The sequence below is a fragment of the Podarcis bocagei genome (assembly GCF_964188305.1).
Source record: "Podarcis bocagei genome assembly, chromosome: 14".
Classification (NCBI taxonomy): Eukaryota; Metazoa; Chordata; class Lepidosauria; order Squamata; family Lacertidae; genus Podarcis; species Podarcis bocagei.
The window spans coordinates 10,890,007-10,917,977 of record NC_138139.1 but is presented as its reverse complement, the minus strand read 5'-3'; the positions used below and the strand labels follow the sequence as shown (position 1 = coordinate 10,917,977).

Sequence of the window (27,971 nt, the reverse complement as noted above, 5' to 3'; positions counted from 1 at the left end):
AATAGGATTTTGAGGGACAATTGTCTAGAACTACAGTGGTACCTCGGGTTACATATGCTTCAGGTTACATACACTTCAGGTTACAGACTCCGCTAACCCAGAAATATTACCTCGGGTTAAGAACTTTGCTTCAGGATGAGAACAGAAATTGTGCAGCAGCGGCAGCAGGAGGCCCCATTAGCTAAAGTGGTGCTTCAGGTTAAGAACAGTTTCAGGTTAAGAACAGACCTCCAGAACGAATTAAGTTCTTAACCCGAGGTACCACTGTATAAAGCTATTCTTTGAATGCTACCACTCTGTCCTCTCTCCTCACATCCTTCCTTTCCTTTCTTCCTTTGATCTTTTCTCTTAATTGTTGTTGCTATTGCTTTGTGTATACCAGAAAATAAAAAATTAAAACAATTACCAAAAAAGAAGTATTTCCTTTTTTTTTAAATTGTAAAACCAAACTAATAAACAAACATAAATAAATTGGGGGAATTCATGAGAGAATGAATTTATACCCTGAGAATCTCCACCACACTTGGCTGAAATGGATTCTAAATATCTTTCCCTTAGGTGGGAAGCCTTCACTGCAAGAGAACAATCTTCCAGTGGCAGCTGTTGAGACTGGTAGGGCGGAATGCAAGGAGACCAACAGCAGGTGGCGCCAGAGCCAAATCTGGCAGACCCAACCAATTCTAGTTTTGTTCCCATCCACCTCCATGTTATAGTTCCCAGAGAGGGGATAGAATTTAAAGCACACAATCATGAATTATGGGAACTGTAGTTTAAGGGTGCTGATAATTGTGCCTCTATGAGGGGTGAACTATAGTTCCCAGGAGTGGAGGCAGGTCTAATTAAGGCTAATGGGGCACTGTCCCACCAACAACAGTCTGCTCTCAGACAGCCCCCATCTGCCTGTCTTCTAACTTACAACCAGGTCATGGGGTGGTGCCTCCCTGCGGCTGCTTCTCCTTCCAGCAGATATCTTCGTAAACGCAGAAGAGAGTGAAGGGAAAGGCTTCCAGGATCTCTGGTCTCCTCCTGTGTGCCTTTGATTGAGCCAATGTTGTTTTAGTGCCTCTGTGTGTGTTTTCCCAGTTTGTGCCAGAGTGGGCTTAGCAGTGCCGGATTGCGAAAGTTCATTTTCGTGGCAGATGCCCAGAGCAACAAGGCTGGGTGCTTTGTTTGTTTTAATGAATGGAAATAAATAACATAATGACAGGCTGAAGGAACAAGAAAGTCTCTCCACCGCGCTGGCTTTGTGGCAGTACGGAGCCTGGTTGGTATCAGCACATACTAGAAGGTAAGATTGATTATCCAAGGAACTCATGGCAATGCTTGGAGACAGCGAGGAGATTGCCTTGACCTTATTTAATGCCCCTGAAGGACCAGGTGCGCAGCCTGGGAGTCATTTTGGACTCACAGCTGTCCATGGAGGCACAGGTCAAATCTGTGTCCAGGGCAGCTGTTTACCAGCTCCATCTGGTACGTAGGCTGAGACCCTATCTGCCTGCGGACTGTCTCGCCAGAGTGGTGCATGCTCTGGTTATCTCCCGCTTGGACTACTGCAATGCGCTCTACGTGGGGCTACCTTTGAAGGTGACGCGGAAACTACAACTAATCCAGAATGCGGCAGCTAGACTGGTGACTGGGAGCGGCCGCCGAGACCATATAACACCGGTCTTGAAAGACCTGCATTGGCTCCCAGTACGTTTCCGAGCACAATTCAAAGTGTTGGTGCTGACCTTTAAAGCCCTAAACGGCCTCGGTCCAGTATACCTGAAGGAGCGTCTCCACCCCCATCAGTCTGCCCGGACGCTGAGGTCCAGCGCCGAGGGCCTTCTGGCGGTTCCCTCACTGCGAGAAGCAAAGCTACAGGGAACCAGGCAGAGGGCCTTCTCGGTAGTGGTGCCCGCCCTGTGGAACGCCCTTCCAGCAGATGTCAAAGCGATAAACAACTACCTGACATTCAGGAGACATCTTAAGGCAGCCCTGTTCAGGGAAGTTTTTAACGTGTGACATTTTACTGTATTTTTGGTTTTTATGGAAGCCGCCCAGAGTGTCTGGGGAGGCCCAGCCAGATGGGCGGGGTATAAATAATAAATTATTATTATTATTATTATTATTATTATTATTATTATTATTATTAATGCAAGCTGCACGATGGGCAACACTCAGAGCTGGAAGGGACCACACGAGTCATCTAGTCTAACTTCCTGCAATGCGGGAATCTTCTGCCCAACACGGAGATTAAGAGTCTCATGCTCTGTGACTGAGCTATCCAGGTGTGTAGTCAACTCACTCAACTCTGACCTACTTTGAATTAATAAATGGGGCATGTTGTGACGTGGTTGCAGGCGTCAATGGAATCATGGAAGGCGGTCTCTGAGGTCATCAACTCCCTTGTGCAGGATCTGCAGTGCAGTGCACAGTGGAACAGAAAGAGTTCAAGGATGGGAGGAGCCACACGTAGCTGGTTCTTCAGCAGAGCTTTTTCCCTGAGGAAATGGCAGCCACCAGGAAGGACAGTTGCGGGAGGCCACTGAATGGTCACCTCCACACCACATGGAAAGCACGTGGCTCCCCCGCAAACAACCATGGGAACTATAGTGAAACCTTCTCAGAGCTATAATTCCCAGCACCCTTACCGAACTACAGCTCCCAGGATTCTTGGGGTCAGCAGTGTGGATGCGATGAGAATCTGTCCTTTTTGCATATCAGTGCCCTTTACCATCTTACTTGCACACTGTTTTCTTTTACACCCATGTGCATGTATATACTATAAATATATTCATATGAGGATTGCTCTTCTGATGCAGTGGACTTTAGTCCCCAAAGGTTCATGTCAGTCTTTATGGTGTCACGTGAGTCTTCATTGTTTTTCAATGGGGAATAAGCCCATTTAACTGGCGCTGTGGGTTAAACCACAGAGCCTAGGACTTGCCGATCAGAAGGTCAGCGGTTTGAATCCCTGCAACGGGGTGAGTGCTCGTTGCTCGGTCCCTGCTCCTGCCAACCTAGAAGTTAGAAAGCACCTCAAAGTGCAAGTAGATAAATAGGTACCGCTCTGGTGGGAAGGTAAACGGCGTTTCCGTGCACTGCTCTGGTTCACCAGAAGCGGCTTAGTCATGCTGGCCACATGACCTGGAAGCTGTATGCCGGCTCGCCAATAAAGCGAGATGAGTGTCGCAACCCCAGAGTCAGTCACAAATGGACCTAATGGTCAGGGGTCCCTTTACCTTTACCTAAAGTACTTAAAGTTAAGGGTAAAGGTAAAAACCCCTGACAGTTAAGTCCAGTCAAGAACCACTCTGGGGTTGCGGCGCTCATTTCGCTTTACTGGCAGAGGGAGCCCACGTTTTTCCGGGCCACTTAGTAAACATGCACAAGCCGGTTGTGGCAGAAGGGCAATCAATACTCCTATGCATGCTTCCTTTGCTAGGAAGCAAGTCCCACTGCGATCGGACTTACTTCCGAGTAAACCTTAAAAGGCTCAGGCTGCAGGGCTGCAATCTTTTGCACACTCACACAGGAGTGGATCCTACCGAAGTGCACAAGGCTGCTGCTACCAGAGTTTCTCATCTGGAGCGCAAACCGACGCCACGCCACCAACCCCACATTCCCTGCTCACCGGAAAGATCTCCGCCCCGTCCAGCACAGGACGCGTCCCCTTTAAGAAGCGACACCGCCGCCGCTGCGCACCCCGCCCAAACCCGGGGGGAGGGACTTCGCGTGGAGGGTCAGCGAGCAAGCCAATGAGAGCGCGACGTTGGGATAGCGCGCGCACTCAGGGAGGGAGGGCCCCGCGGCCGCCGCCGCTGCTGCCGCCAATAGGCTGGCGAGTGGGCGTGGCCTGTGCCGGGCGATCGCGAGCTGCCGGGAATGACGGCTCCGCGGAGGGGGGATCGCGAGGGGCCGCCGGGCAGGTATGCGGGTTACATCATCCCCGTGTCAGACTGCACGTGGGAACGCGGGAGGGATGCGTGGCTGGGACCCGGGCGCGGGGAAAGAGGCTCCTCGGCTGGGACGCGCCTCGGGCAGGCGGGCGGGGGGCTCCTTGTCCTGCTGCTGCCCGCCTGGGGCTCGGGAGCCGGGGGAGCAGCAGCCCTTTCCCCGCGCCTTCTACGTGCCGAGGGTCGGCCTGGGGAGAGAGCGGGACCCGGCGGCTCCTGCCTTCGCCCTCGTTCTGATCAGCGCAAACGGTTTCCCTCCAGGCTCGTCTCTCCTGGATCGGAGCGCTGGTGGGATAGAGGCGGGGAGCTTCGCTGGCGCCTTGGCTTATGCCGTCGTCTGGAACCTTTTGGGCCAGGGCAGCCCCTCGAGGAAAGGGTAAGGGGCGGCACGCCTGACGGGGGTCGGGAGGGAGGCGCGGGCCGGTGCCAAACCGGCGTTTGAGACCCTGGGCTGGCCTTGGGGGCCGAAGGGGGAAACGGGGGCTAGATGGTCGTTGAAACTGTGACAAGCCGCCCAGAATCGCTGCTGCGTTGCTTTTCCTGACTGCAAGCCGCTTTAAAATGCCTTTACATATTGTGATTCCCCTTGCTAACCAGCCCTGAGACCTTATAGGAATGATGGAATTGTAGAGTCGGAAAGGGGTCTCTAGGGTCATCTAGTCCAACCCCCTGCAATGCACGAATCTCAACTAATTGCGAAGGGTGTGTAGTTAATAATTATAACAGGTGGATCCCATTTGCTCATTCTGCCCTAAAGTCCTGCCTTGATGGCACCACCAAGTACGGTCGCTGAAGTTGCATCTGCATGACTAGGGCTATGGCAGCATCCTGTCAGGGACTGAGCCTGGTAACAGAGGGACTTAGTGTGTCTCCCTGATGGCAGCCAGAGTCTGAAGGGGCCACTCCTCAACAGCCTTGGTGTGGGTCTCTAGGCTGAGGGGCAGTGATGCCCAGTCTTAACTCCTATAGCACAGGATAATTCCCCCTTGCCAATGGGATCCCAGCTGCTGCTATAGCAGGTTTTCCTCTCTAAAGCCAGGATGGGGAAAACTGTGGCACTCTGGATGTTGTTGACAATGAAGAATAATGAGAGTTGTTGTCTGGCGACACGTGGAGGCCTGTGGGTTCCTTAGCTTTATTCTGAAGAAGGCCTGTGTGGTGTAGTGACGGGGGAGACCCAGGGCCCACCCACTTCCTTTCAGTCATTTGTGAAGCCCACTCTGTAGGCTGTTCATATCCTAACCTACCACACAGGGTTGTTGTGATGGTAAAATGCACACGGGGTTAATGTGGGATCGACTACATACATTGCCCTGACCTCTTGGGAGGAAAGATGGGACCGAAATGCAATTTAATAAATAAACTTATTGTTTTGACTACTGCCAGAGTGGGTGTGAAAGCTGATTAAATTGCAGCAGGACGTTTCAGAAATTATCCCTTGGGGGTTTGGGAACATTTGTTTGCACTACCTGGTGTAGTAGAATAGTTAAAATAAATAAACAAAAAACCTGTTTTGCTGATGAGAGAATTATAGTTGAGAGACTACTTGCTCGATGGCACTCAGTTGGTGAGCCAGTCGATTCAGGCATAATTCTCAAAGGCCTTCTCTGTGTTGGCACCCAGTCTACAGGGTGCATTCTTCTCAGTGGTACGGTTGTTGCTGATTCTTTTTCTTTTGGCACCAACTTAAGGCGGATCTATCTACTCAAGCTTTTGGAGGATGCTAATTCAGCCAGCCTTGTGATAAAAGTTAGGAGCTGTGCTGCAGTCTTAAAGATTCTTAATGTTTGGTGTATTCTGATTATGATATTTTATCTGCTCTGTTGTTTTTGTGACATGGAATGATTGTTTGTGGTTGTTCTGGGGTCATGAATGATGAGGTGTGGGTCAGAAATATTGTAAATAATAATCAAAGCGGAAGGCTGGATCCTAACCCTTTTCACTCTTACAAAGCTAGGGCATTATGAGGATGAACAGGCTGCAAGAATGAGTTTAGTTTTTGGAGATGAGCCGATGATGTCTGGACTCAGGTGCTTCTGCAAGATAGCAAGGAACACTTCTAAAAATATTTGGATCTGGTGGGCTTTTCGGATGCTTGATCTATTGCTAAAAAGTTTTTTTTAACTCTGGAATTAAAGCCTTGATGCTTCCTGTCAATGCCCAACTCCCCTCCAGGTTTAAGAGCGATGCCTGCTGTCCAGAGACACATGTCCCAGTTGCTAAAATTGCATCATACGGCCGTGTTGGGCAGGGAGAGGTTGAGTGGCAGATTTGGAAGCCATGGTGTCTTGCCATTTCTCCATACACAATCCTGGCTTTGTTGCTGCTGAGTTGGAGAACTAAACTGACGAGGAAGCTTCTGCCGTTTCTGATTCCCTAGAGCCCAGCAGGGAAGGTCACGGGAGACGAGTGAGGCGTGTTTTGCAGCAGACACATGCGGGCTTCTGTATGTTAATGATTCCCAGGTGGAAGTTTTGTAAGCCTGTGTCTGGTGAGTTAGACAACTTTTATTTCAGGGAGTGCAGTTATGCTCTCACTTCAGCTGGTGCTTGGGGAGCCTGTGCTACCCTCTGCTCCCCCCCCCCCGTTCCCTTTCGATTTGCCTCTCCTTTGGGTCATCTGCAGGTTAGATTTGCCAGGTTCCTGGGGCTGCCAGCTGACGAAGCTCTTTATGGCATGATTCTGGAAATTCTTCCCCCTGCCCTGGGTGGGATTGCGTGGATGAGACCGTCTGGGAGGCCTGCCGTTCTCTGCTCTAACAGGCCCGGCATTGTTTGCTTTGCACTATTACACATCTATCTCTGCCAGTGAGGACAGAATGTCTGATTTCCCTCCACCTCCCCTCCTTTTCTTTCCTTTTGCTGTGCTGTCTTTTGCTACACTTGGGCATGCTAATTATTTTTGGTGTTTCGCTCTTCCCCCACCCCGCTGCTTGCCAGAGTGCTTTCTTTTCCCCCTGTGACATATGCTGGGATATGAGAAACCGGGGCATCGCGTGACCTTGAAGTTTGGAGGGAAAGCTATGCAGGGTGGCTGCAGCTCTCCCAAAGGACTGTATGTTTCCAAACAACTTGTCCACTTGGCTCTCCGCTGAATGTAGCTTTGTCTCTGTAGCTGTGTCCAGAAGCTGCTTTTGATGGTGGCAAAGCAAAGTAACAGAGGCTTGGAGGTGGGACTTAATTGCTCTCTGTAGGTGGGCAATGCCTCCACCCCCAGTGCCAAAACAACGACAGTAGGTCCCAATTTCCCAGGTTGATTTCATTCTTGGATGCCAGTCTGGTGGGTATTGTCTTAGAAACTTTGATTGTTTTGCTTGGCAAATTGCTGGGAAAACCCCCTAGAATATTTGGAGATCTAGGTTTGTAGAAGGACTGTTGTAGAGTACTAGAGCCACATGCTGTGCCTGAAGAAATTACTGGACTTGGTCTCCAGGTAAGGCTCAGAAAAACTTCTCTCCCAAATTCTGGGCAGATGAGCTTTAACACAGATGATACTGAATTGGATGGGCTGATGCTACAAGGCAGCTTCCTGTGTTCCTAACCTGGGTATGTACCGGCTTTGACGTTTGCCTGCGTCAATTCTGATCAATGTCTTGTCTTAAATGGCCCCAGATTCTTGAATGTGGCCACTTCCTCCCAAATGTTTATCGTTGTTGCTAGCACGTGTGAGCGGTGGATGAATAACTTGTGATCCATCCATGGAAGACTATAGTGATCGCTTTTTGAGAACATATGACCAGTGTTCGAAGTTCCCCAGGCGCCAGGTGTGTTTTGCTTCTGGCGTGGGTCCAATTGCAACTACCTGGAGATTTCTGGGCACTGGATTGGTGACCACAGTTTAAAAACCTTTGCATTAGTCCATCAGTAATATCACTTCAATTTCCCCTGTGTGTGTTCCTCCTTCTTGCATCCTCGGACAAGTGAATGGTTGTAGGAGCAAGCTACAAGTCAAGCAGTGTAGCTGAGAATTGTAGAATCGTAGAATTGTAGCACTGGATGAGACCCCAAAGGTCATCTAGCTCGCTCACCTGGCGAATAGCCATTTCTTTGTGGCGGCCGTAACCTAGATTGAAGGTGCCATTTGGAACCTGGCTTATATATCTGAGTTTATAACATTGCATATAACAGGGTGGATAAAAATAAATGATATATATATATATATACACACACAGACACACACACACACAAAAATCAGATTTATTTATTTAAATCAGATATTTTTGATTTATATCAGTTTTTTTTATTTAAATCAGATTTTTCAACTAAAATACTTTTGGAGGAAAAATCTTTCTAAATATAGTTTTCTATTTTCTATTATTGTCCAAAGGCTATTCATCAGGATATAAGGATTTGTTTTAAGTTTTTCATGTGTGCTAATACTCAGTCTAAGTTTTTTAAAAAACACCATTTAACCACATCAGTTAACAAACATGGATACATATGCTATAATGTTATTGCTTTAGTTAAATAAATTGTTTAAATTTTTATTAAGTAAATGATTATTTTTCTCCTTCCAATAACGTACAGCAGAAAAGTTGTCCAAATATAAACAGTTAACTTATTAAACCTCACAATAATTTCATAATTATCTGTCTATGCATTTCTAATAGTATAACCAAATCAGTAATGTTTGCTATAACTGTAAAAACTACTCTGAACATTTATTATTCCAAAAATGAAACCTTCATCCGGTTGTAAATATTAAGGAGGAGTCTTTCTGTAAAAAAATGGTTTAAATCAAGTCTTACTGACTAGTGATTTAAATAAAGTCTTACTGACTAGTGCTTTAAATTGTGATTTAAATCAAACCCACCCTGGCATATAACAAGTCCTGCTGCATTAGGCCAAAGGTCCATGAATTTTAGAATTTTTCATGTCCCTCCAATGTGATGAGAAGCACCAGGCCATGTGTCTGAAGCTCCTGCCGTCTTAATTACTCCTAATATCTCTTAGCCCTGCCTTGGATGTACACAGTGTTGGAGGTGGGGCCCAGAGGCATTTGGGATAATGAAGATGGCCACTGTAGCTGCCTCCTCCACCCTTTCTCTCTGCCACTTTGGGCTGAGGGAGTGCCAGGAGTCTGGTGCTGCTTTCATCATCCACAGGAGCATGAGGACCTGCCTTATACCGAGTCAGGCCATTGGTCCGTGCAGCTCAGTGTTGTCTGCATGGATTGGCAGAGGCTTTCCAGGGTTGCAGACTGAGGACGTTCCCAGCCTTAACTGGGGATCCCAAGGATTGAACCTGGCACCTTCTGCATGGAAAGTTGAGGTGGGCAACCATCTGTGTTGCATCGCTGCTGCAGCCTCCCACTGCCACTCCCTCTGCGCACACAACCCAGTCAACTTTGGAAGGTCCCAGTCATGAGCAGCTCGCGCCGACCTTCCCTAGACCAACTGCTGCCAACCCTGTCCTGTACAGCTATCCTTCATATGCGCTCATTTTTTAAGATCCCACCAAGTTCTTTGGTCGAACCAGTTTGGCAGGTTTCTGTTGCACTTCCAAGACATACCTGAGGAAAACCCAAACGAGCTCTCAGAGGTGACCTGAGTACAGCAGCAAGAGACATTCACATTTTTGTGTGAGCTTTGTGGTTGTCGGAATTATACCCATGATTGAGGCCCTCTTCTGCCGTCTCCATATTTTCTAGTTCCTAGAGGAATTTGGTTTTTTAAAAACACCCAAAAGGATGGACATTGAAGTTCTTGTGTGGTGCATTAGAAAAATGAACCTAGCAACACCTTGCAGGAATGCACTGCTGTCCAAGGACTAAGAAATCAATAGAAGTCATTAGGAGCTAAATTGATTAGATCAGAAGTTGCTTGCCCATCTGGTTCAGGTTATTTCATCACTGTTTATGAAAGTGGCTAAGAGCAGCAATTGTAATTAGGAAAGCCCAAGGAACATTCAGTCACTGTAGTGAGGCTCTGTCCTTCCCCCTCTTATGTTTTGTGTAGTGAGCGTTATGCCTTTGGTATGGTAACAGCTAAAGAAGAACTCAGTCCCATTGCTCCATAGAAGTAACAGTCTGTATGCTGCCTAGGAAGCAGGATGAATATTGCCCATACTTGTAGCTATTGCTATATCCTATTGGTGTAAGACATGCTTTGCCAAAAGTAAAGTCCTTGTTTCAAAGCAATTGCTGTATTCTGTGTTCTTGGTAGTTTTAGGGGGAAGGTATTCACTAGGCGGGCCTTGGCGAAGTGTATTCTTATTTTATTAACCTGTGACTGTTAGGAGAAGACAGAAGGGAAGGCTGAAGGAAAAAGGATAAAACGCCTGGGTGCTAGATCCACCCCCAAAATTCCTGGGTCTAGTGGGTGATGGAGTTTAATCAGTGGTTGGAGTATTAAAATGGGCTGCCAGGTGCTGGATTTAGCAAAGTGTTAAAATACAGGTGAAACCAGTTTCCTGTTCATGAAATTGCCTGGGAGAAGAGCCATTACGGAGAACAAAAGGAAGGTAATGGGCGATTAGCAAAGCAAATACTCTGTGCCAGTAGATAGGTCTGAGCCCCTCCTTCAAGGGAGAGATAGTTAGAGACAAAGCAAAGTTGAGTCTTGGGATTGCAGTTGGGGATGATGTGAGCTGGAGGAAAAATAGTTGAAGGCTGTAAGCATCAGCAAGCTGGAGAGAAAAGTGGATGTCTTAAATGCAGCAAGCTGAGCAGAGGCAGAGCTATGGGAGAAGCAAGACGCTTTGGAGTGTAATGCTGGCAGCCCCTCCATCGCTGGCTCAGGTTGTATATGTGTGTAAATAAACCATATATCATAATGATAGCACAGTTTCCACTGTGCCTCATTTGCAAAGAAAACATAAGCCCTGGGTAAGTGCCTGGAATCCCTGGAATCTCTCACAACTCAGAGATTGCAGTGGTGTCTACAGAAATATATTCTTATTTTATGAATATCTGGCTGTTTAGGAGGAGGCAGAAGTGAGGGCTGAAGGGGGAAAAAATAAAGCACCCATAATGGGGGGGGGGGGCGCGGCGGGCTAATGGAGATGTACCAGAGGTGGCCAACATGGTACCATCCAAATATACTTTGACTACAAGTCCCATCATCCCCAGCCATAGGCCATAGCTGGGGCTGATAGGGGTTGTAGTCCAATAACATATTGAGGGGACCACATTGACTACCCCTCCTAGGAGTTCAATTAATATTGGACTCATTATTTGAGTGTGAACCTCTGTGTAGCCAAAATGAGGAAGGTGTAAGCAAGCATAGGGGAGCTCAACATTTGCAGCAGTACAACATACCCCTCAACTGTCCTGGTAAAACCAGGATATCCTGGAGGGTTTTTGTGTGAGAGCATGGCGGCCATTTTGGGCGCCATGACTTCACACCATCTCACACCGTAAAAGTGCAATTTTCAGGGCCGCAATCTCAGGTGGTGACCCAAAATGTGCATTTTTGAGGGCTTTTTGGGGCTGTGATCTCGTGTGAGTCATGTGACTTGTGCACGAGCGTTGCCCCAGAAGACGTGTGCCCTGTTTTTTCACCTCAGCATTGGGGAGAGTATGGTATAACATGGGGGTGGTCGGATATGGGGGAGATAGCCTGGTAAGAACTGAGCATGCTCAGTAAGCTGGAGTACTGACAGAGATTTTTGTGGTGGAGAGAGAAAACAGCAATGAACTGGGAATATCCTGAGAACGGTTAGCATTCATTGGCTGCATGGCAGCCTGCACAGACTCATGGCATTTTGTTGCAGACCCACTTGCTATATAATATTTTTCTTGTCTGCCTCGGATCCCTTAAAAAAGGGACTTTGCTTAGCCTTTTTCTTCCTTGCTAGCATAGCCCCACCCCCTGCAAAACCCCCGCCCAACTCCCTGTGAATAAATATGACTCAAAAAGCTGCCTTTAGCATTTTAGTTATTTCATGTTTGCCGTGCTTTAAGGAGGAGCGCAGTGTGACTTGTCAAGTCTTCACTGCCCTCGTTCTGAGCATGATTTCGCCAACAAAGGATGCCCTTGCTTGCTGCGTGTGTCTGTGTGTGTCCGTCCCCCGCCTCCGGCTGTAGAGAAGCGTAGCATTTCTCCGAATCCGCACGCAAACAATTTCCACTGGAATGCAGGCTGGGGCAGTGCAGCCGTACCCATCTAGAGCAAGGAAATGAGGTCACTGCTGAATGAGGGCTGTGTCTCGGAAATTCAGGCTGGCTGCGCGAAACTCTCGGGACCTGGCGTGGGCATTCTCCAGCAAACCTCTCCTGGGAGTTTGACTCAACATGCAGCAACGTGACGGGCTGCCGACAGCTTGACTGGGACTCTGTCGGGCAGGTCTCTTGCATAAGCTGCCTTGCTATGTTCTCGGAGAAGCCAGGGAGGGTGGTTCTCTGATGAAGAGCTGCTTCCCACATTAATTTTCTATGGGTGGCTAACCTGTGTTTAGGGATACGGGTGGCGCTGTGGGATAAACCACAGAGCCTAGGACTTGCCGACCAGAAGGTCGGTGGTTCGAATCCCCGCGACAGGATGAGCTCCCGTTGCTCGGTCCCTGCTCCTGCCCACCTAGCAGTTTGAAAGCACCTCAAAGTGCAAGTAGATAAATAGGTACCACTCCGGTGGGAAGGTAAATGGTGTTTCCGTGCGCTGCTCTGGTTCGCCAGAAGCGGCTTAGTCCTGCTGGCCACATGACCCGGAAGCTGTACGCCGGCTCCCTCGGCCAATAAAGCGAGATGAGCGCCGCAACCCCAGAGTCGGTCACGACTGGACCTAATGATCAGGGGTCCCTTTACCTTTACCTAACCTGTGGTTGCTGGACTGCAGCTCCCATCACCCCTGACGGTTGGCCCTGTAGACTGAGGTTTTCAGCGACAGAATATAGCCAGGTGCCAGGCGCACTTTGTGACTGGCGCGGGTCCAACTGCGACCACGTGGAGATCTCTGGATGCCAGGCTGGCGACTGGGGAAAGCAAAATGTCCTTTTGAGAAGGATCTGAAATATTTTCCTTGAAGCTTGACTCTGATTTATTCTGGATGGTTTTATTTGATGTTTCAGTGTGTTGTAAACTGCTTTGAGAGCTGTTCTTTAAAATATAAAGTGGTATAGAAATGAAAACACAACAACAACAACAACAACAACAACAACAACAACAACAACAACAACAACAACAACAACAACAACAACAACATTGTTGGGAAAAAGGCACTTAGACATTCCATTGTGGCTACCATATAACCCAGATTTAAGGTGCCATTTGGCAATTAGATTGTATATTTGAGTTATTAACACTGGCTGGTGCCGTTCTGTTTTTACAGTATCGTAGTTCTTGGTTTTCTTAGGCTTTATGTATGTATATAATTTTAATTTTTTCAATTTTCAATTGTTTATTAATGCTTGTTTCCCCCGGTTCTTATCAGCTGTCTTGAGTCCTGTCAGGGGGTATATAAATAAATATATTATTAAAAACTAAATTCATTACAACCTTAACAGCTTCCCTACTTGATCCACCCCAAAAGTCTGCCTAGGCCGTGGTTGTTCAGATGCAGCTGGACTAAAACTCCCCTCAGACTTGACCCTGGGGCTGATGGGAATCTGGAGGGCCACTGGTTCTCCATCTCTGAATGGGCCTCCCAGAAGATAGCGGCCATGCATGAATGAAACCCATCTCCCACCTGCAAATGAGAAACGGGCACCAAAACTCCCCACTAGCAACGTAATCCTAATACCACTGAATTTGTGGGCAGGGCTTTTTTCCAGCCGGAACGCCCCGGAACTCAGTTCCGGCCCCTTTCAGGTGGGTGCCATTGCCATTATGAGAGGACAAGGGAGGCATTCATGGTGAGTTCTGGCCCCTCTTTTTTCTAGAAAAATAGCACTGTCTGTGGGTAACTGTTTTTTTTAAATCCAGGTCCTAAATGCTCGTAAAGCAGGCACCAGGAGGCTTGCTGTGGAAAGGGAATTTCCACAAGTGGACATTGCCACAAGGAAAGCCATCTCCCTGCTAGCTAACACTCCTAGTCCAAACCTCTGAGCCGACCTAGATCACAGCCCCTAATACCTAACTTAAGATACGGGTAGGTTCCTGCGGGAGCAGGTGGTCCTTCAGATTTGGGAAGTGAGTTGTGCATCTTCATCTCCCTGTGGGAGGGGGCCATCTGTGAATCGGTTCTGAAATTCTTGCGGGCAAGATGCAGCGATGAGGATGGGCATATTTCGAGGGCTCAGCCAGTCAGCCGGCAGCCTTTTGCGGAATGAGGCCAACAGCTGTTGGCCTCCTAATCAGGATGAACTTGGTGTTCTAAAAACGGGAAAAATATATCGGCCTTAGTTTTAAGCCTTGGTATGCCTCTGATGTGTTTATGTAACCACATCACCCTTGATTTCGGGTTGCGTTTGGGGGGTTGACGGCATTAGATTGCTACTGTCTTAGTGTTAACAGGGTTTTGTGCGTGGTGAAATGTTTTTGCCAGTTTTTGAAAATGAAAACCAGCTTTGCTTGGCAGAATGGGAAATTTGAGCACAGAGGTCACAGGGATGCTCTCAAAGCAAAGAAGGAGCGAGTCATTCTTGTAATTGTTTTGCATTTTTAAAATTGTACATTGTGTTACTTTGTGTTGTTCTGGGTGGCTCTGAGGCTGCCTCTTGTGGCTAGAATGCTGTCTAAAATAGTACTTCTGGTTTTTTTAAATAATATTTTATTAGGTTTTATCAATAGAAAAGTTTAGAAAAATACAAAAACGAAAAAGATACAAAATTACAAAATACAAAAATACAGACATTGAACACAAAGAAAGAAAATGAAAAAACACATATAAAAGAAAACAAAAATTCCCTCTTTCTTAATTTCTCATCTTTAGTTAACTTATTTTCCTGACTTCCTCACGTCTCCCATTTTTGTATCCCTTTTAAAAATTGGTTCAGCAAATTCATGTCCTATTAGTTTATCTATTATTAATCCAATCTTACATTTTACCTTGTTGCTAGAACCCCTGCAATTCATTTCAATGTCATCAGCATTCAAAAATTTTACAATATTTCTGCAAATAAGTTTTAAATTTCCTCCAATCTTCTTCCACCAACTCTTCTCCCTGGTCTCGGATTCTGCCAGTCATTTCCGCCATCTCCATGTAGTCTCTAAAATAGTACTTCTGGCTCATGTTCAGCTTGGAATCAACTAAGACCACCTGGACAGCCTTTATGGAATCCAATAGTTTTGGATTCTGGAATCCAAAAGAAATTAATAACATAACAAAAACAACAACTGGAAAGTCAAACCAGAATTAGCTTTATTAAATATATTTCTAGACAACGATCTGGACTCACATAATAAAGAATTAATAAGCCATTTATTACAAATGACGAGACCCAACATAACCAGATACTGTACTGGAAATGCCTTTCTGGCACAACGATCGACAACTGACACAAAACAGTTTGGGAAACAGCCCTCCTGGAGAGATTAACAAATAAAGTGTGGTTGACACGTGAACAGATCAAGAAAGATGGCTTTACCCCTGTGTGATTTAATTGCATAACATATGCCAGTACTCCAAAAAATGAACAACTCCCCCCCCAGCCTTTGCCTCAGTCTGCTTGATCTAAATTTAAACTTAAACATAAATTATTATATTTGAACCCCGCTTCCATGTTCATCAATACACCAACACTTTACAGGCAATGACCGTTTTGCACGGGAGTTGAGTTCCTGACCCACACGCATATAAACCCATTCTGCCCTCTTATGCCCTCGCCCCGCCCCCTTTTCCGGCCACTTCTGGTTGCGATGATGTCCGCATGCACGGTTGTGCATTCTTTGAACGTCTGCAAAATGGGAGTTTCCTGTATATTGTTTCATTAGTAACATAAGAGGAAAAGTGACTATTGCTCATACTTAATCTAAGCATAATCACAAGGGCATTTAGCTATGCTACTGGGCATTTAGCTGTGCAATTTTGAATATTATCTGTTAATTCTGTTCTATCCTGTTTCCCCTTTGTTTAAATCAAATGACAAACCAAGAACCTATACATTGACCACTAATAATGTACCATATGTTGTAGATGTTGCTGAAAATTCATTATGCTATTTTTGTTATGTACAACTGACGTGAGGCTTCAGTGTTTATTTATTATTCCTATGATCCTTGTTTATAAAACCCAATAAAAAGTTACTAGATCCTTTCCACTTACAGTTAGGCCAAACTGCATCCCTCATCCTGCAACACTTTTGATCATCTTGGTAGCCCTCCTCTGCACACATTCCAGCTTGTCAACATCCTTCTTAAATTATGCTGCCCAGAACTGGACACAGTATTCCAGGTGTGGCCTGACCAAGGCAGAATAGAGTGGTTCTATTACTTCCCTTGATCTGGATACTAAACTTCTGTTGATGCAGCCTAGAATGGCATTAACTTTTTTGCTGCTTTATCACACTGTTGACTCATGTTAAGCTTGTGATCCACTAAAACCCTTTCACATGTACAGTTGTACCTCCGCTTACGTATCCCTCCGGTAACGTAAACTTCGGGATACGTAAGCAGCAAACCCGGAAGTATATTTCTGGGTTTTGGTCGTGTGCACATGTGCAGAAGTGGTCTCTCCGGTTACGAAAACCTCAGGATCTGGCCGGAACACCGGAATGGATCCCGTCCGCAACTGGAGGTACCACTGTACTACTAGCAAGCCAGGTGTCCCCGATCTTATATTCTTCCTGCCTAAATGCAGAACCTTATATTTGTCCCTATCAATGTCAAGTTCACTGGTTGGTAGTTTCCTGGGTCTTTTTGAAGATGGGGACAACATTTGCCCACCTCTAGTCTGTAGGGACCTCCTCTGTTCTCCAAAATTCTCCAAGATCATAGGCAGAGGCTCTGAGCTTATATTTGTTGGCTCCTTTAGTACCCTTGGGTGCAGCTCATCAGACCCTGGAGATCTGATTTAATTTATAGAAGCCAGGTGTTCCCTTACCACCTCTCTTCCTATCTTGGGCTGCAGATCCCTCCTTACGTCATTTATTCTGTTATCAGCAGGTTGAGCATTGCTCTCCTTTTGGGAGAAGACAGAGGCAAAATCAACACAGGAATTACATTTGTAAAACATAAAAAAAGAATATCACACGTTGGTTTTTTTCAGCCTGGTGTCCCTGCCTGTCAAGAGGGTTTTAAACTTTGGTCCCCTGTATGCAAATCTGTTAAGCACCCCCCCATGCCCTCCTCCAAGCAGTTAATAAAAAAAACCACTGGGCCTGACAAGGAAATATCCTCCTGGTGTTTGTGTGAGAAGAAGTGGTCCTGGATGATAAATGCATGGCATGACTGGGCAAAGTTCGTACGGCGAAGCATCTAGGCAGGAAGCTAGCAATGGGCCATCTGGAAGAATAAAGCAAAGGATTGCCAGCATAGAGAATCGAGTTTTGCTGCAAAAGGTGATGGACTGTGGCAAAGTTTCACATTGAAAAGGTACTAAAGGGCAAGTCCATGCTGTACTCCATACCGTGTGTGTGTACACACACGCACACACACACACAATGTTGTTGATTACAGCATGTACAATTAAAAAAAGTAATACAAATAAGTGCTTTTAGAAAAGCACTTGGAATTTGAAATGAGGGCAAAAGCTGGCAGATGGAGTTGCAGTTTGATCAAAAAGTGGTTTCCTGTGCATCCAAGGCCACATTAAAGACTTGTTTGTGTAAGTATTCAGATAGCTCAGAATGAGGCAGCCTTAAAGTAGCTTTTAGGATAGAAATGAGTGGCTTTTGGCCCTCCATATGTTGCTGGATTTCATCAGCCCTAGCCAGCATGGGCTTGTAGTGTGGGATAGCAAAAGGTCAAGGCGCTCTCTGCTTTGTGTTGTTGTTTTTGAATGCGTAAGGTTTTGTGCTGTTGTTTCTGGGGTTTTTTAAATTTTAAAATGTGGCCTTGGGTTGGGCTATTCCTTGGCTAAATTTGGCTAAATGGAAGTACCCAAAAGAGATTCAGTGGGAGCTGCTGGATGACGATACAGCCCCAAACCCAGGCAATCTGTGTGCTGATTTTACTTGGCTAGAGATCCAGCATTGACTCCCTCCCTCTTCACTGGCTTCTTGCCTGGGAAGGGAGAAATGAATCTTCTGTGTCCTGTGGACTTACCTCAGGACCATCCAAAGTGAATGGAGTCTTGTTCTTGTTTAACCGTTTCTAAAAATATAAGGAGCCAGGAAAACGTTCAGTGCAATGAATAGGCTTTAGATTTTAAGGAGAAGAAAGCAAAGCATCTTCCTTCAGTGCTAGGGATGGAACGGCATCCTTCGCCATATGTGACAGCAACTGGCTGGCTTAGATCATGGGTAGGCAAACTAAGGCCCGAGGGCTGGATCCGGCCGAATCAGCTTCTCAGTCCGGCCCATGGACGGTCCGGGAAGCAGCGTGTTTTTACATGAGTAGAATGGGTGCTTTTATTTAAAATGCATCTCTGGGTTATTTATGGGGCATAGGAATTCGTTCATTATTATTTTTTCAAAATATAGTCTAGCCCCCCACACGGCCTGAGGGACAGTGGACCGGCCCCCTGCTGAAAAAGTTTGCTGACCCCTGGTAGATAAAGGGTGCATGGCAATCTGCCATTGGCCCACAGATCTGTTATCCAGCACCTAATCACTTTTCCCCAACGCGCATCATCTGTTGTCACTTTGCTTAATGGTAGGGCTGGCGCTTTGAAGAACCGTTGTAGAATATGACTTGTGGTGTGGCGGCCAATTGTATGGCACTTTCAAGGATTGTTTGAATTCTTGCAGGCTAGGAATAATAATAATAATAATAATAATAATAATAATAATAATAATAATAATAATAATAATAATTTATTATTTATACCCCGCCCATCTGACTGGGTCTCCCCTGCCACTCTGGGCGGCTTCCAGCAAAATATTAAAAATACAATAAAACATCAAACATTAAAAACTTCCCTAAACAGGGCTGTCTTCAGATGTCTTCTAAAAGTCAGATAGTTGTTCATTTCTTTGACATTTGATGGGAGGGTGTTCCACAGGGTGGGCGCCACTACCGAGAAGGCCCTCTGCCTGGTTCCCTGTAACTTGGCTTCTCGCAGCAAGGGAACTACCAGAAGGCCCTCAGAGCTGGACCTCAGAGTCCAGGCTGAACGATTGGGGTGGAGACACTCCTTCAGAGCCAGTGTGGTATAGTAGTTAAGAGCAGTAGACTCGTAATCTGGTGAACCGGGTTCGCTTCCCCGCTCCTCCACATGCAGCTGCTGGGTGACCTTGGGCCAGTCACACTTCTTGAAGTCTCTCAGCCCCACTCACCTCACAGAGTGTTTGTTGTGGGGGAGGAAGGGAAAGGAGAATGTTAGCCGCTTTGAGACTCCTTTGGGTAGGGATAAAGCAGGATATCAAATCCAAACTCCTCCTCCTCCTCCTCTCCTTCTTCTTCAGGTATCCTGGGCTGAGGCCATGGGAGTGGGGGGCTAGGGAGGGCTGCTATTGGGCAGTGACTGGTGGTCTGACTAGCTAGCATGGGGGCACCTTTTGTTGTTGGTTTATAGTTACTCTACCTCCAGCCTTCCTTTGAGGAACTCAGGTTGTGGTTCTCCCTCTTTTTTATCTTTATGGCATATGTTGGATAGAGAAATGATGATTTTCTCCCCACTGCCAGCTGAGCAAGGATTTGAACCCAAGTCTCCCTAGTCCTAGTTTGGTTCTTTAGCCCAGGGTAGTCAACACGGTATTCTCCTGATCTTGTGGACTACAACTCCCATCAGCCTGGTTACCTCTAGCAACCCAACCTTTCTGGCTGTTGCAGTCTATGCATTTCAATACCACCACAATTGGTTCAGCAATCTGGAAGGCTACAGGTTCACAGCTCCTTCACTAGGTAGTCCTAGGCAAGTCACCATTGTCACATTCTCAAGCCCTGCTCTGTAAAATGAGGATAATGATGGACTGCCTTTCTAGGCTGTTGTTAATAGATTCCTGAGAATCTGCCTTTCTAGGCTGTTGTTAATAGATTCCTGAGAATCTGCCTTTCTAGGCTGTTGTTAATAGATTCCTGAGAATCTGCCTTTCTAGGCTGTTGTTAATAGATTCCTGAGAATCTGCTTTTCTAGGCTGTTGTTAATAGATTCCTGAGAATCTGCCTTTCTAGACTGTTGTTAATAGATTCCTGAGAAACTGGACATGAGGCCGTTTGAGCTGTCATGGAAAATGCTGCATAAACGCAATGTGTGCTTTTACTCTTACGATTCATTATCCATGCTAACCTTTTCCACCAGGAAGATCTCAATGGATTCTTTGTTCAGATGTACATATCAAATTGTCATATTGGTGCAGGAACAAGGCGTGTCTCTCCATCTCTGCCCACTGCCTTAATCAGATTGCCTGGTGATCAGATTAAGGCTCTTTGCTTTTCTCTCTAGCGTGCCAAGGTGACGGGTTGTTGGCAGCCATCTGGATTTAAGCCTGATAGAAGTTATACTTGATATTTACCCTATATAGCCCGACGCGTACACCTCTTTACAGCACACTGTGCTCAGATTGACACGTGTTAGATGTGCATGGCTTTGGAAGCAACTTTCGCAGGAGGTTCTTGGCTGGCAGGATGATCAGCACTTTGGAACAAGCGTGGAATCTGTCTCACTGCCACTTTCATAGGTGCCGCCTAATGTTCATTTCACGCTTGCAAGGAGTCAACCTTTAGTGTGCAAACACCTACACTATGGAACTCCCTGCCCATTTATATAAGGCAAAAGCTTTCACTGTATTGTTTTCAGTGCCTGTTAAAACCCTTTTTCTTCCAGCAAGTCTATCCCGACTTGCAATTTTAACATATGATTTTAGTAAGTATAAGTGTTTTAAGATAGCTGGTTTTATTTTCTATTTTAAAAGTTATAAATTTATAAATAATTTTATTAAATTTTGAAATTTTATATGTGTTGGAAGCCACCCAAAATATCAAACATTAAAAACTTCACTATACAGGACTGTCTTCAGATGTTTATGAAAAGGTATATAATTGTTTAACTCTTTGACATCTGCTGGGAGGCCTTGCACGGGGTGGGTGCCACTGCCAAGAAGGCCCTCTGCCTGGCTCCCTGCAGTTTCACTTCTTGCAATGAGGGAACTGCCAGAAGACCCTTGGAGCTGGACCTCAGTGTCTGGGCTGAACACTGGTGGTGGAGATGCTCCTTCAAGTATACAGGCCGTTTAGGGCTTTTAATGGTCTGTGAAGATAGGTAAAGGTACCCCTGACTGTTAGGTCCAGTCGCTGACGACTCTGGGGTTGCGGTGCTCATCTCGCTTTAATGGCCGAGGGAGCAGGCGTTTGTCCACAGACAGCTTCTGGGTCATGTGGCCAGCATGACTAAGCCACTTCTGGGGAACCAGAGCAGCCCATGGAAATGCCATTTACCTTCCCACCGGAGCGGTACCCATTTATCTACTTGCACTTTGACATGCTTTCGAACTGCTAGGTGGGCAGGAGCAGGGACCGAACAATGGGAGCTCACCTCATTGCGGGGATTCGTACCACTGACCTTCTGATCGGCAAGCCCTAGGCTCTGTGGTTTAAACCACAGCACGACCCGCGTCCCGTGAAGATGGGTATTTGATCTCAAAACATATGGAGGGCACCCTTTGCTCCCCTGGCTCTGATAGCTATAGACCAGCAGGTACTTCGTGTTCCTGAGCCCTTGGCACCCTGCTGTCAGTGCCCTGCCTTGCACATGTTGGAGAGGGCATTCTTCTGTCTGCCGGTGAGCAGCTTAAGGAGATCACCCAAAGGCTGTGGGTCTTGAGGTTGACCTGCCAGGAATGCTCCTTTTTAAAAGTTGCCAGCTTCCTGATTCGGAGCTTGTATACTTGCCGTTGCTTGCCGACACAACGGCAGCCTTCAGCAGCTGAGTCCGGCAAGCAAGGAGGTGCCATGGAGAATGTCTCTGCTCTGGGCAGGTAAGGCAAACTGCTTGGAAAGCACCACTAAAGAAAACGTCTGTAGTAGGGAGAAGGGGAGTTAGCTGGAGAGCAGGAGGGATTTGGATTTCAGAAGGCGCTGGAGGGAGAACTGAATGGACGAGAGCAGCCCCCAGCTGAAGATGGGCATGTTGGCAGCTTCTAAGGAAAATAATACTCATGCACACAACGTTAGTATTTTTATTATTATTTGCATGCAGGATTGTGTGTCCAAAACTTAGTTTTTTTTAAAAAAAGTTTTTTTATATTGAATTTTCCAAAAAGATGCAAATCCAAGAACAGTCAAAGAAAACAAAACAAACCACAATAAATCAAAACATTACATTCTATACGTACATTTAAGGGGGGAGGGTTGGGTGGCAGAAGAGCTGGTGGTCCCAGACCCACCCAGTGCTCAGACGTACAAGCAAATTGAGAGCCAGTGTGGTGTAGTGGTTAAGAGCGGTAGTCACGTAATCTGGGGAACCGGGTTCGCGTCTCCGCTCCTCCACCTGCAGCTGCTCGGTGACCTTGGGCTAGTCATACTTCTCTGAAGTCTCTCAGCCCCACTCACCTCACAGAGTGTTTGTTGTGGGGGAGGAAGGGAAAGGAGAATGTTAGCTGCTTTGAGACTCCTTAAAGGGAGTGAAAGGTGGGATATCAAATCCAAACTCCTCTTCTTCTCTTCTTCTGTACATGGAGTTCACACAGCGGAGAAATCCCCATCTTCCTTGTGCTTATGGAAGATCACCTTCTCATAAGCTGCCCATCCGTTGTGTGACTGTGGGGTGGGAGGAGCGGACCTCTCCTTCCAGTATTGAAGCATATTAGACATTTAGCCACAATGAAAGCTAATTTTAGGCTGCATACATGCTGTACCTTTGAAGCACATTCTTTTCCCCTCAAAGAATTGTAGTTTATCTCTCCTGGTCAGCCTTAGCAATCAACAGTGCCTAGCATTCTGTGTGTGTGTCTGTGTGCGCGCCTCAAATGTGCCATAAAGCGTGTACGCAACTCAGATCGACTCTTGTATATCCACCTCTTGCGGTTTTGTGCATAATTTGTGTATTAGCCCTTTGGGAGATACTGCCAGGCTAGCCAGCTCATGTGTGTGCTTCTCTCTTTGTGTGTGTGGATGTTGAGGCTTCATTTTGCCTTGGGGTTGCTCAATGGGCCTCTGTTCTGGATGGGAGTATGTAAGGTGAAGGATGGATCCTGAACCCTCCTCAATACACTGCCTCTTCCCTTCCCTGCTTTATAGCTGTGGAATCCAGCCTTTGCCCAGACAGGCAAATCCTTCTCTTTATCCGCTCTTGAGAAATCCTAGCTTAAAGTATGCCTGAGCAAATCTCTGCCTTGTCTGTTTGAGGCAGAAAATCCACTTAAGGGATGTGTGTGTGTGTGTGTGTCTTTGTCTAAGCAGACCTGGGCAGTTGCTGCTTTGTGGGTTGGGGCTTCAGGATGGCTTAGAGGGTCAGCTTGGCACTTTGAAGGCAGGGGAACTGCGAGGTTCACAACTCCAAATCTTGTCTCTATTTCTGTGATGTTAGTTTGTAGGGTTTGTGGAGCTGGGGTGAGCAGTTTAGCAGATGTGTCACATGTACTGACCTAAGAAGGATCTGCAACCATATCAGCAGTGGCATAGCATGGTGGTGGGGGTACAGGGGCGGTTGCCCCGGGTGCAAAATTGTTAGGGGATGCAAAATTTCAACACCTGGTGCTGCCTCAATACAGCTGCACACTTCCGTCACTGGGTTCCATTGAAAACAGCTTCTGCGTGCAAACCAAGAGGTGAACTCTTCTTATCACTGTGGCTGCGATCTTCTGGTTGTTATGGATGCCATTAGGCAGTTGAATGCACACGTGTACTCTATCCTTTGCCTCCCTCCTCTCCACATGGTCCCAGACACTGGCAACCCACGTTATGCCACTGCATTTCAGAGTATTAGTGGAGGCAGAGATTGAAAATAGCCAGGCACATTTTGCAACTGAGGTGGGTCCAATTGTAAACAAGTGGAGATCTCTAGATGCCAGGCTGGGGACTGGGGAAAGCAAAATGTCAGAGAAGGACCTGAAATATTTTCCGTGAAGCTTCAATTTGTTTTATTCTAGATTGTTTTACTTGATGTTTTAACGTGTTGTAAACTGCGTTGAGATTTATTATTTTAAATATAAATATCATAAAGTGGTATAGAAATGAAATCATCATCATCATCATCTTCATTGGAAAAAGGCACCTAGACATTCCATTGTGGTGACCATAACCCAGGTTTAAGGTGCCACCTGGGTCCTAGATTGTGTGTGTGTGTGTATAGTGGTACCTCGGGTTAAGTACTTAATTTGTTCTGGAGGTCTGTACTTAACCTGAAACTGTTCTTAACCTGAAGCACCACGTTAGCTAATGGGGCCTCCTGCTGCCGCCGCACTGCCGGAGCACGATTTCTGTTCTCATCCTGAAGCAAAGTTCTTAACCCGAGGTACTATTTCTGGGTTAGCGGAGTTTGTAACCTGAAGCGTATGTAACCTGAAGCGTATGTAACTCGAGGTACCACTGTATGTATATGGGGCAAAAGCTAAATAATAATGGTGCTATATACACCTTTGTTCAGGAGGGAATTTTTAGCTTAGGGGCTGCCACAGAGAAAGCCCTCTCCTGAACCATCACCACCCATAACTTCTGAGGGTGGTGGAATTACTAAGAGGGCCTGTCTCTGATCTCAACTCCAGAGGCTATTTAGGGAAGAAAGCAGACTTTGGAAATCTGGGGCTTTAAACACTAAAGCGAATTGAATTGGAGCCAGAAACAAGCTGGCAACCAGTGATGTCTAACGCTGCCCCCCTCCCCAACATCACCCCGGTCTTGTCTGGGCTCAACTTCAGCCTGTTCGCCTTCCTTCACTTTCATTTGACTACACTCCCAAGCTAGGAGTTACTGGCACAGTGTGCAAAGAATAAAGGCCGTTCTTAAGAGTATTTCTTGTTTATATAGCACAAGTGATGTGCCTGTGCTTCATAGAGCAATACAAGGAGAAGACTGGTTCATGGAGTATTTACACCCTGACAGACCCTTAGGATAATGTGCCCTTACCTTTTGTTCCACACTTTTCAGGCAGAGGTCCTCAATTTAAAGCTCTGTGTCCAAGTGCTTCCACACACACCCCTGCAAAAACCTGCTCTTTAAAGCTGAAGCAGAACAAATGGCAAGAAGAAGAAGAGGAGGAGAGGAGTGCTTGGACACAGAGCTTTAAAGCTTAGAAAATGCCTGGAAAGTTTGGCAAAAAGGTAAGTAGGTGTGTCAAGTTCCACAGAATGAGAAGCACACCCCAAAAGGAAGTGTATTATTGCACCAGTCCCATGTTCAGAGTGCCTAAAGGAAACGGTTGAAATTTTGCAATGCTATCCCAAGTGCAGAGAAGAGAAAACAGAAAGTAAAATGACCGTTAGGTGGTCTGGGCCATTGCTTAATCAGTGAAGTTGAATGCTTTTGTTCTTTTTTTAAAAAAACAAAGCACCAGGAAGTGGCTGCACTTAACTGGATTATTACCCAAGAGGTGGAGTGGCCCCGTTGCGTGGTGCTCTCGCTCTCAACAATGTCCGTCCCCTGGAAACACATTCCTGTGCCAACGCTGGAGTGCCAAACATAACATCCAAAAATAAATGCAACAGTCAGGCTACACAAGAGGTTGACTTTCCCCCTCTGAAGCCAATTCCGTCTTTCCTTCCTACCTCACAAGGTCATGTGTTGTTCTTTAATGTGTGTGTGTCTGTGTACACACACACACACACACACACACACACACACACACACACACACACACTTCCTAAGGACTCCTTTCTTGCTTCAATTCTGTCCTCACAATGACCCTGTAAGGCTGGCTAGGTGAAGGTCAAGGTGAGTTGCCCAACAGCTTTGTGGCTCAAGAAAGACCATAGCCAGCTGCTATTTATCCACAGAATTCTGTCTGTTTTGTCCATAGTTAAGCTGCCATTTGTCCAGGCTTGCCTACTCTGACTGGCAGGGCTACCTCTATCTGTGCAACTGCAAGGGAACAGCCAGAGCACCAGGCAACAAAATGCAACCAGAGTGTGTGTGGAGACAGCTTGGGCACCCATAGTGGCATGCACTGGAGGCCTATGTGAGCTGCCTGTGAACCACAGGCAGCCCATCTGTGCCTTAGGATCTCAGGCACAGAGGTCCATAGCACCTGCTCTGCAGGCAGAAGGCCCCAGCTTTGACACATGACACCTCTAGGTGTCTCCTGCCTGAAACTACACAGCTGCCAGTCAGTGTAGACCAGGGGTCGGCAAGGTTTACCTTGCCTGGGCCAGTTCACTCCAGCGGAAATCCTTCCGTGGGCCGGATTGCGCACCTGCCTGCGATTTCCCACATCTGCGTCCATGCAGACACGGTTTTTGGCACCTGCGCATGTGCAGATGCAATTTCCAGCACCACAGAAGCGAGTCCCCATGCCGCTCCGTGCCGGTTTAGCGCAGCTCACGGGGACTAGCTGAGCAGGCGGCTCGGTTTGGGGGCAGCTTGTGGGCCACTTAAACGACCCCCGAGGGCCGCTTGTGGCCCATGGGCATTAGGTTGCCGACCCCTGGTGAAGACAAGAATGGTTCTCAACCTGTGGGTCCCCAGATGTTGTTGGACTACAACACCCATCATCCCTGAGCTCTGGCCTTGCTAGCTAGGGGTGATGGGAGTTGTACTTCAACAACATCTGGGGACCCACAGGTTGAGAAAGGCTGAGCTAGATGGACCAGTGGCCTGGCTCAGTATAAGGCAGCTTTCTATGTTCCTCTCTGACTTTCAACCTCAGTCTGGTATTGGCGCACTTCATCCAGGGGCAGCTGGGCCTCAGCACCTATACTTTGCTTGCTATCTCTTCCTTTTGCTTTCTACTTAAGGTGTTGGAACACGTTAGCTCAGTCAGTAGAGCGTGAAACGCTTAATTCTCACGGTTGTGGGTTTGAGCCCCATGTTGGGTCGTGGGTTTGAGCCCCATGCATCGCAGGGGGTTGGCCTGGGTGACCCTCGTGGTCCCTTCCAACTCTGCAATTCTGTAGGCTTGGATCTGATGTGCTCCAGCTAGCTTCTAGGTGGAGCCACCAATGCCTAATAGAGTGAACTTCCCATCACCTGCTTTCCCATCACCGTGGCCTTGTTCCTGTAAGCAGTAACTCAGGTGTTCTCTGATAAGTTATGCAAACATCTCTGCCATTGGGGAGAGAGGCTTCATGGAGGAAGCGCTTGGATGGTGGTTGTGGGGAGGAAACTAGGCATTTCACACATCTTCTTGTTAGTACTTCTTGCGTAATGTATGAATGGTTCACCCTACTATAGTGAGATGCGGAAAGCCTGTCCTTGTTTGCAGCACAAGTCCCATCTTGGCCTGGAAGCTGTGATTTCATGCTTACATGAACGAGAGAAGGCCAGCATGTCTCTGGACCTTCTGGAGAGACTGCCTCCTTTCCCAGTTGCTAAAACGCCTTGCTCGGATGTTTGCCTAGGACAGGTATGGTGAACCTTTGACCCTCCCAGTGTGGCTGAACTAGACAGCTCCCATCAGCTCTAGTAAACATGGCCAATGACCAAGGGTGATGGTTCAGCAACATCTTGAGTTCAAAGGTCTAACACACCTAGCTTCATAGCTGCTTGGGGATTTGTACTGTTCATGCCTATGGACTTCCTCCCCCTTTCCCTACTTCTACTTCAAAGTCTCTGAAGTGCTGTCCTTTTGATCCCCGGGGCCATATCCTGGCAGGGCGGATGAAGCGAGTCCAGTTGGTGCATTCCTTTCCCAGTCTCAACATCTCCAGGGCGAGCTGAACTCCTCTTGCTGCCTTGGCCCTGGGAATGGCTAAAAGTAGCAACAAGGCTGACCCAGAAATAGCTCCAAGATTTCCAAGAAAACAGCAGCATGCTTGAGATCAAAAGATTTCTCTCTCTCTCACTCTATTTCTCTCCCCCCCCCCCCTTTACAAACCTCTCTTCAGATTGTTCTTGATAGAGAAGTATCTTGCATTGCATTGCCCTGGCTTTGAAACAGTGCAGTGTCGGGAAAACAATCAACTTGGGGGTTTGGAGCAAGGAAGGTTGCATGTTGCTGAGTTAAACAGCGACTTGCTGGTCCAAGTG

General features: G+C 46.9%; 1 protein-coding gene across 8 annotated transcripts in view; it reads left to right on the top strand.

Moving 5' to 3' along the window:
• Nucleotides 1-3,829: 3,829 nt before the first annotated feature.
• The window catches only part of GRAMD2A (GRAM domain containing 2A), a gene marked incomplete at its 3' end in the record, with an annotated part of 65,040 nt that continues 40,898 nt past the window's right edge, over nucleotides 3,830-27,971 (top strand). Inside the window, exons 1-2 of one of the 8 annotated variants that reach the window (XM_081170071.1) lie at nucleotides 3,830-3,911; nucleotides 4,200-4,314. Coding sequence is in view for 5 of the 8 variants with exons in the window: in XM_081170066.1 (XP_081026192.1) it covers nucleotides 3,965-4,314 (350 nt within the window). Of the gene's footprint in view, nucleotides 3,912-3,962; nucleotides 4,315-6,178; nucleotides 6,430-6,454; nucleotides 6,564-6,668; nucleotides 7,218-7,331; nucleotides 7,484-21,788; nucleotides 21,830-27,971 lie in introns of those variants that run through there. The other 7 variants (XM_081170068.1, XM_081170066.1, XM_081170072.1 and 4 more) reach the window with 7 other exon arrangements.